Source organism: Eufriesea mexicana, unplaced genomic scaffold (genome assembly GCF_001483705.2).
Source record: "Eufriesea mexicana isolate 0111107269 unplaced genomic scaffold, ASM148370v2 scaffold100, whole genome shotgun sequence".
In the NCBI taxonomy this organism is placed as follows: domain Eukaryota; kingdom Metazoa; phylum Arthropoda; class Insecta; order Hymenoptera; family Apidae; genus Eufriesea; species Eufriesea mexicana.
This window is the reverse complement of record NW_016908280.1, coordinates 1,807,728-1,816,912: the sequence shown is the minus strand read 5'-3', so window position 1 is coordinate 1,816,912 and position 9,185 is coordinate 1,807,728. Positions and strand designations below refer to the sequence as shown.

Below are 9,185 nucleotides of genomic sequence, written 5' to 3'. Positions count from 1 at the left end.
GGACTGAATCCTTGTCGAGAATCATCGCGGAGAGCTCCTTTCGAGGCGTTTAATCAGACTGCACGAGTACAAGTTTCGACCCCGGAGACCCAACCGTCTCTCGAAAACGTTGTAGTAATCAACATGAACGGGACGGAGATAATGCGCCGGGAAAATTCCGGCTGATTAAATTTAAAGACTCCCCAAGGGTGGCGGGGACTTTCGATTTGCATGTTGATTGACAAACGCGGTCCCTCGTTGCTCGTGATGGATCGCCGTGGGCTGCGATGACAGTTCCAGGAGTACCGTTTGGCCGCGAATTGATGGAATTATCGATAAAAATGACAGGCAGCAGAGGAACCACTCTCGCCTTTTGCCTCCGATATCGACGAGGTCGAGAAGGTCGAGTTCGGCCAGGTTATTCAGCGATTTCATCGAACGCCTCTTAATTAAAGAAGAATACAACGTCGAGCGGAAACAAGGGGTGGAATGATTAAAAACTTCGACACCACGGTTTCGCTCAAACTCGGAAATTAAGGTCATTACTCCCCCTTTAAATTTAATTTCTCCTTTCTCGAGCGTAATTCGAGCTTAGTCGGATCTCTTTATCCCTCTTCGAATCTACCTGTGCTTCGTTGAGCTTCGTCGAGCCTAACCGCGAAGAAGCGAACGGCACTTTCGTCGCGCACTAACTCGAAACGAAGCGATAATAAATTGCCGAAACGAAAAGCAACGATTTTCATGACCGCGTTTCGCCTCGACCGTTCTTCATCCCAGAGATAGGCTCCACTTAACAGTGCTTATCTCTAGCCGGACCCATTACGAAATATAAAAAATATCCATGTTTCTGAAAGCGCGCTACCTACCGTAGGTCAAGTAAATCGAGCGTAACGTATCGCCCTGACTTTTTACGTCGGCCGTTATCTCTCCGGCATTTACCCCACGAGGCTATCTTCCTTTTTTCGTGGTCCCCAGGAAGGAAAAGGGACAGCGAAGAAGCCTGAATCGCGCGAAATGAGCGGGACGTTTAAGAGCTAGCCTCTACTTTTCTGTCTACGCCGCCACGTAGTCGGAAGAAACGAGACACTTTCACGACTTTAATCTCTCCCACTGAAGAGTGCTAGCCGATGAACCTATCCTCGTTGTTCCCGTTGCAGCCGGTAATCGAGACTTTCCGGGAAACTGCCGCGTTATCGTCCGGTGAAATACGAGCAACGACCGAGACCATTGATCAGCAGTTTTTGTTACCGTTAATGCGTTTTAAACGTTTATCGGTCATTACTATCGAGTGTATAACCACATACGAGATATAGGATAGGTGTATTATCCAATGAATTATTTCTTTTTACGCCGCGAGGTTTTCGAGTCATTTACCATTTCAGTGTCATTTCCGACGTTACCGATCCGGCTCGGAATAGGACTACCACGCCAGTAGTGAGTGGAATCGGTACTAACTTTACGAAGTCGCGAATGAAATATACCACACGGTACCTTATAAACGCAGATGAATTATATATGTATATAGAATCCTGCGATACCTATTCAGTTTGCACGCATTGGCATCGATTGATCGGAACTTAACCTCAATAACAAATTTTTATCGCCGGAACTGTTAATCACAGTATTACACGATACGACGCGACGTCCATTTCAATTTTGATCTCATTATGTTTCTCGAGTCGAGTTCGAATATGTATAACGTTTCGTTTGCATATGGGGGAACGAATAAATTTGAGCTGAAGTATTATTAAAGCTGACGTATCGGAATATAGGTCTTCGTAAAGAATTAACATCGTGAAAGTCACTTATTTGGAAGTTATAATTTAGTGTTATATGAACGTGACAAGAAAGTGCTATAATAATATGTATAGTGTACGATAACATTCGTGATTATAATGTTGGCTACAAAAGTGATACAAATGATAAAATACGGATTGTCAAGTATGTGTCGAACTATTCGTCCTACGACGTAATGGAACGTCCTACGACGTAATAGAAGGAACATCCTGCGACGTAATAAAAGATTAGACTCACCATTTGAAGATCTTCTGCGAGATAAAATTGACTGCCCACTGGATATTCGTCTTCATCCCTGACTTCATTTTGGTATCGGTATGTTATTTTCTGTTCCCACTAATTCACTTTCACTTTCTTTTCCTCAAAGTTTTCCGGGAGACACTCACGAAAACGCGGGAAAACGAACGGGACTATATAGTTATGCGCATGTGCGAATATGAGACGCTACGCATGCGTACAGGGAAACTTTTCTTATTATATACGTAATTTTATTTTTGATTATGTGATTATTCTTACCTTAAAAAATGTAACAAGAATAATTGAACCAGCTATACATAAATATTTTAAATTATTAAATTATTAAACTAAATTATTAAAATTATTAAACCTATTGTTAGCAACAAATTGCCCAGACCATACATTTTTAATGGCAAACAATTAAGAAATCATTGGCTATCATTAAGACTAAAAATAATAAATTATTGGCTATTATAGTACTAAAATAATAAATTATTGGCTATTATAATACTAAAATAATTATTAGTAGAATCGGGAACGGTCGTGACTTTTCGTCAGCTCTCCGCTAAATGCCGGCCACTGCTTATATAAAGGCTGTGGCAGCTGCCTCTCGGGCTCATTTGCAATTCAGACTTCAGACAGGACACATCAGAACTTTAGGTGGAATGGATTTGAAATATGAACAAGGTAAACAATAGCTATTAAGCAATAGCTTTTGTTTACTAGATTCGTGCTGTATTACTTCACGTAATCGAATTACGTTCATTATCGAAATACAGATAAAATTTACATTTAAATTATCACCTATTTTATATTTACACGCTAATTAAAATGCAAAATATTGAAACATGCACTTACGTAGATAGTTGAATATTTATACTCTCGATAATCCTTATATATTTAGTCTATGTGTAATTGTGTCATAAATTATTTGAGAGGGTTTCAATTAGTTGGCGACAAAATACAGTCATCTAACGATAATTAAACAAAATGATTTAAAGAAAATATAAATACTTGTCACATCTCGTTATATAAGATTAATTGATATTTCACTTTTAGGTTTAAATGTTCGTGTCGATTTTTCTTGAAGTTCCATTTGATATTTGCTCTCCACAAGGACCAACGATAGAAAATTTTGCAAACATGCATTAAAAGGAAGATTTATTTCAAAATGAGCCAAGTGTTACGTAAAAGAGGAATGGATGAGGCGTGGTTAGGGTGGGTCTCCATTCGCAGCAACATCTACACGGTGAGAATTTAGTAATCTATATTATTTGATATAAAATTACTAATTATATCGCTATATAACTTCTAGTCATGATACAATCTCTGACTCTCGTTCAATTTAATTGTAGTTAGGAGAATTCTTTGTTTAATACATACGTATTGTCATCATCGAGGAATAAAAGAAGTATCAGTAACGTGTAATCGATATCTTAGTAATACAAAAGGAACATAAATGAGTAGCACAAGGATATCAAAAAAGTAGTTCAAATAATGAAACAAACACAAGGATGAAGTGAAAACTCTAGCGACAAGAAAACTGTATAAATACATTAGAATTTATCATATGAACGACTAAATGCTGATAATATATTCCATTATGTGGGAATATACCTCTACGAAGGATTACATTTCACGGCAACATTACAAGGTAACCTTATCGTCACGAAATACCACTTTTGAAGCATACAGTTGTACGGAATTCGTTGTTGTCTCATTACAACGATGTTGTTGGCAAAAATTCTCCCGATGCTTCAGCTTTCGTTAGATTCAACGAGTAACGAGTAAAAATCCTTTTCCACGACGAACACATAGAAAAGTTTGCAATGTGACCGCTGAATATTTCATTATCGACGTATGGAACTAGTTCCTCCACTTCTTCGGTGGGGCCATCGATATTTCTAAAGATTCGAGTCTCGTTATCGACAGCGAGTAATGAGACATCAACGTCACGAACAGCGGTCGTTTCCTTAAAATTTTCTGTTGCAGATCGCGTTGCAGCTTAGCCCCTTTGTATCGTCAAGCAACAGTGCAATCTTTAGGAATTCGCAATTAAATTTCAAGGAATATACCCTCTCAAGAGACTCTCAGGTAATGATATATGACACAATGCTATGTCCAATTTTTGAAAGTTTTGATATTTTTGACATTTCTGATATTCAATTCAATGATAAAAGAAAACAATTGTCTTTACATAGGGATAATAGGTATTTCAATCTGTATTAATTTAAAAAAATCGAGTCGATAAGAAAAATTTAAAGGAGAACGTGGATTATCGTCTTTAAGATCTTCAAATTGTCTTTCTAATGATCGGGGATGAGGACTTGAAGTTTCATTATTCCAAAGGCATTTACCGAGCATCTCAGGAAGGAACGCATGCACCTAAGTGCATGACCAATAGGCTAAGCATAAATCAACGATTCTCCAAGGTACGAGACAGCTGGTATCGAGGGGTTAATTACCGTAAGCTATTACGATGCGCTGTATTTACGGTCATATATTTATGGCTGCACTCTCAGGTGCTAAATATTCATAGAGTGAACAATAAAAGTTTGGGCATCGATGCAGCACACTATATCTAGCATTGGTAAAAAGAACACCGAGAATTTCTTTTATCAACTACTGCAAACTTGAAACCCTGCGCGCTTACTTATCATGCCGCGATAAGAATCGACCTCTCTACTATTCTGTAATATATGCATTTTCCATGAACATGCTTTTACAATATTTTTTTTAAACGATACAAATACAAAAGTCGATTGTAAATTAGAGTTTTAATCGTTCACTAAATGCAAAACGCTGTCTCTAGTGATACCAATTTCCCTCAAGGTTGTCCCCAATTGCTCTAATCTTCTTGGCGAATAGCTGAGAAAAAGTAGAAAGAAATATAGATATTCTGCAAATTAATCTTAAGGGAAACGAAATGTCACGAGTGTGCTAAATAAAGTAAAGGTTGCGAATAAATTCTTACCCGCTTAGAATAATTTTGTATCCTCGAGGAACAGTTCTTGACATAGCTCTATCTAGCAGCTGATAAAGTCGAGCTATCGGCTCATCGGCAGATACGTGCACCAAATAAACAGTACCACCATTCAAAGACCTGACTTTCAGGCGGAGTTCGCCTAGTTTCCCAGACGGTTCGTTTATTTGATGCAGAATGGGCGGCTGCAAAAATAAGAAAGTATATGAAGCAAATACTCCAAGAAGTTTCAAAGAATAGCGTTGTAGTTTCCTCACTGCATTCTTTCTGACTGGTGCAGCAGATCTTGGAACACGTTGAGCCTTCTTTTGCGTATTCTGTTGCGTTTGAGGACTAGGAAACGAGGAACTGTCGATATTCGTTTTCGGAGTTGATCTGGAAGTAACGGAGTATCGAGAATTCGGCAAGCTGGCAGATCTTGATCGCTGTCTGTAGCGATCATCAGAGTTCTCCATTCGGCTAAAACAAAAGTCATGTTACAAAAATACGCAGACCGTGCGTAATCGTAAATAATCTGACGTTACTTGGGCGATAATTTGGACGATCTATCACCAGAACTGTGATAACACCTGCCAGAACTTGGAAATCTCATGACACCTTTGGATCTTTGATTTCCTTCGCGTATCGGTGAATCATGTTCCCCGTTTCTGTTAGCAACCTCGCGCTTCCGAAAGAAATTTCAAATTGAATCATACGTATATTGAATTTTTCCAGATTTTGTACCACGTTAGAAATGTTCACCTTTTCTTTCCGATTGCTCAGACCGAGCTCGGCATTGATATGCGACTGTAAATGCGTATCGGAACAGATATTGTTGTGAGATGCTAAAATTTGAGAGCGGAGGACGTACATCTCCATAGGAGGAGCTTCTGGAGGACCTTTCGTTCTCGAGGATCTACTGATAAAATTCAAGATCAATTACAAATAGTCTGAAGTATTCTTTTCATTTAATCTAATGTTCGTACCTAGATGTGGCAGGCATCAGCGGCGAAGAGAAGTCATAGTTAGATGGATTATCTTTCGGAAGGCCACGACGAACCGATTTCTGGTTGCATTTCCGGGATCTAGACGATATCAATGTACTATCGACTAACGATTCTCTTCCCAAGCGATAACCTTGGCCAGGAAAACCGACGGAGTTCAAGAACACTTGGTGCCTGCGATCCTCAACCTAACGAAAGATCTCGCAAAGTAACATTCCATCTTTCATGAAATTCGAATCGAAGCTTCACCTTGAAGGGTACACCTTCTGGATAAGCCTCTTGCAACTCAGAAGGGAAGTAGCCGTCCAAAATATCTCGAAGAAACGATATCGTAACTGGATCGTCGTAAGATCGTAATAGGCCGTCTTGAACTATCATTCCATTTTTGTAGAATTTTAATGACATGCAAGAGTGGGTCTTCAAAGAATTATCAAACAATAATTCATTAATCGCGCGTCGATGAAACGTTATAACGTTTGATAACACGTTAATGCTTGATTAGTTTCTACATCATCAGGAAAATAAACAGTAAAAAACCGTGATTGAATCAGCTGGAGTTGAGCCATACCTATTTTTCATGATCGGGCTTGTAATTGTTATTCACGCAGATAACCGGTCTGCTCGATTAACATGTCTCCTACGTTACATTAGAATTCATCGATACAAATGATTGACAGCGAAAATCGATACCGTGTTACGAATGCATGTAAGGATGAAACGCGTTTATTAGCGCCTTGCAAAATGCAGCAAAAAAAGAACCATCACGTAACAGAGTTTCATCACAACACGTAACAGCAAACAGGCTACTTGGCAAACAATATGAATGTCTAGAATATTTTTTCCTTTTACAATGTATAAATTGTATGCATTTCAAATATGCGATGCAAGAAAGATGAAATTGTAGGAAAATGTATGACCGTGTCGTAATTTATATCAATCTCTGCTCATGAGATTATGTTTGAAGGCACTGTACGTAAGTAGAAGTTTACTTTGAACGAGGCTCCGTTCCCTTTTTCGTTATGTTGCACGTGAACTTCACCTTTCCCGGCGGCCAGGTTCAGCTGGTCGATGTTCGCGATAATCTGCTCGTAACAAGTCTCGATGGAGTTGCTAAAAGGCACGGCTAACTAATCATTAATTCGATCGGGTGTCGATCGCTTGAAATAGTAACGTATACTCGATTTACTTGGAGATCGTTTCAGGGTACTTCGGGCTGTTCGTATTGCCGACCCAGATCAGACCGTAATCGGCTAAGAATTTCTACAAAAGCAACAGAGATAAGGTAATTTTTGCAATAAATGACACGAGACGTCAAGGATAAAGTGTTCCATGTGCATGTATGATTAACCTCCATCTCGAAAATTCTCTGCTCGAGCATCAAACATCTTCTGTAAAGGTACTCCGAATGATCGGCTTGGATTCGTCGTTGTTGCTGATCTTTCTTTCGCTGAATTTCTTGGTTTTTGCTCTTAGTCTCCCACTCCTTGATCTATAGCAATTGCAAAGTCGATTTTCGTATGACCGAATGAAACAATAGCAGAGGAAAGAAAGAGCGGAGAACCTTTCGTTTAAGCCGGTAAATTTCTTGGTCCTTCAACTTTAATTGCTCTCCGCTTCTCTTGAAATCAGATTGCACCTTTTGCATCTGAGATTCGACCTTGTATATTTGTTTCGTCAACGTACCAATTAGCTCGCTCTCTGCGACAATCGGTTTCTAAGGTTAGTGAAAAGTTATATAGAAATATTCGACCTCGAAACTAGAAACTCGTTCTCAGTTTCGAGAGGTAATCAATGTCGCGCCAATGACGAATCTCTGCGGATCAGGATAAAATTTCCGATCTCTATTATCCAGCGCAGATTATCGTGATTAATTCGTTAAGAATTTTTATTTACCTAGGAAAGGATGCACGATTGAGAACAAAATGAAGAAAAAACAAGAAAAAACGAGATTAAAAACACTGGTCGCTGCGTGCGTGAATAATGAGGTTTTTGAAACGAATACCTTCTTGAATCACGGAATTTTCTGGCATATAAACGCTCGACGGCCTTGCATGACAATTCCAAAATTTTCTACCACTGAATGTCGCGCTAGAGGTCTAAAATGGTACGTGGAACAATTGCAAGGAAGGTAAAGTTTTACGATGCGTTTGCTAACAAAGGATATATGTGGTAACACAATTACCGTTTTATCGATCCTCCTGTCGATACGATTAATATCCCTCTGTCGATCTCTAGGCGTCAAGACACTCGTGTTTTCCAACGAGGCACTTTTCACACTGTCTACATAATCATCTTCGTCATCAATTATGTAAGTCGAGGTGGAAGAAATTCGTTTTAGCCTGTCGATAAGTAAAGAAAATGTAAAGGTTTAACCTAGAGCTTTCCGTTTACGTCATTGATTTTCATTCATTAATTAGAATCATATTTGCGTCGTATTAATGCTGTTCTTTCTCAATCGCAAACGGAATAATTTCGAAGTTCATTTCGTTAATCGCGTTCATAAATGTGCAATGTTTAAAATACTTGTGATTCGAAGTCGAAGTGGAAGAGCACTTTGCGAGTTTCTTTCGTGGATGGGAAGGAATATTCGGTTCGCTCATTGTGTATATGACGACATTTAGAGCGATTTTCGTAGCATTTACATCGGAAATTTATGTTGAATTTTCCGAAAGCGATTCCAGACGTTGTATTCAAAGTACACGAGGTGCAGAGAGGGATCGTGAACTCCGCAGTTGGTGACAGTTAATGATCGAACGAATGATCGATGCGAAGTTGACGTCGACCGCTAGAACGTCGACCATTTCTCGTAACGTTGCATACCATGAATCTTCTATTACCGCAAAATTCACTATGCTGGGTGACCTCGCTCGGAGAATCTTAATTGACGCTAATGGGTTACAGTTTATGTCGAGTAAAACGCGTGGAATTCGACGTCAGAAAATGCCAGCTGAAATAAGGAAAACGATGAATTCTCGCTTATACAAGGTGAAACGATCGGCCGATAAATCTTCTGAAATAGTTTGAAGCAGTGAAAGTACGAGACCTTCGTATGGAACAGACTCTGACCCATTTAAAGTAGATGCACGAATGATTCATTCGCTCGTGTGATAAAAAAAACGCATTATCATAATGTAACTATAAATCCCAGACAAAGTAATCAACTTACAAAACATTACATCATGATGGATAATTATTCTCACGATTAA

The 9,185-nt window shown here is 39.1% G+C and overlaps 1 protein-coding gene across 1 annotated transcript; it reads right to left on the bottom strand.

Moving 5' to 3' along the window:
• Positions 1–4,790: 4,790 nt before the first annotated feature.
• On the bottom strand, positions 4,791–8,237 carry LOC108554926 (uncharacterized). The gene is made up of 12 exons (XM_017910343.1): positions 8,162–8,237; positions 7,541–7,677; positions 7,328–7,468; positions 7,166–7,239; positions 6,969–7,089; positions 6,229–6,396; positions 5,962–6,167; positions 5,738–5,891; positions 5,521–5,660; positions 5,254–5,455; positions 4,988–5,181; positions 4,791–4,881 (listed from the first exon to the last, which is right to left on the bottom strand). The coding sequence occupies exons 2-12, from the start codon at positions 7,622–7,624 to the stop codon at positions 4,791–4,793; spliced, it is 1,575 nt and encodes a 524-aa protein (XP_017765832.1). The 5' UTR covers positions 7,625–7,677; positions 8,162–8,237.
• Between the last annotated feature and the right edge of the window lie 948 nt (positions 8,238–9,185).

Coding starts and splice junctions, on each gene's coding strand:
- LOC108554926 (XM_017910343.1), bottom strand. CDS start 7,624: ATGCAAAAGGTGCAATCTGATTTCAAGAGAAGCGGAGAGCAATTAAAG. Junction 7,469..7,540: donor TTTACCGGCTTAAACGAAAG/GTTCTCCGCTCT, acceptor CAATTGCTATAG/ATCAAGGAGTGGGAGACTAA. Junction 7,240..7,327: donor AGAGAATTTTCGAGATGGAG/GTTAATCATACA, acceptor TTGCTTTTGTAG/AAATTCTTAGCCGATTACGG.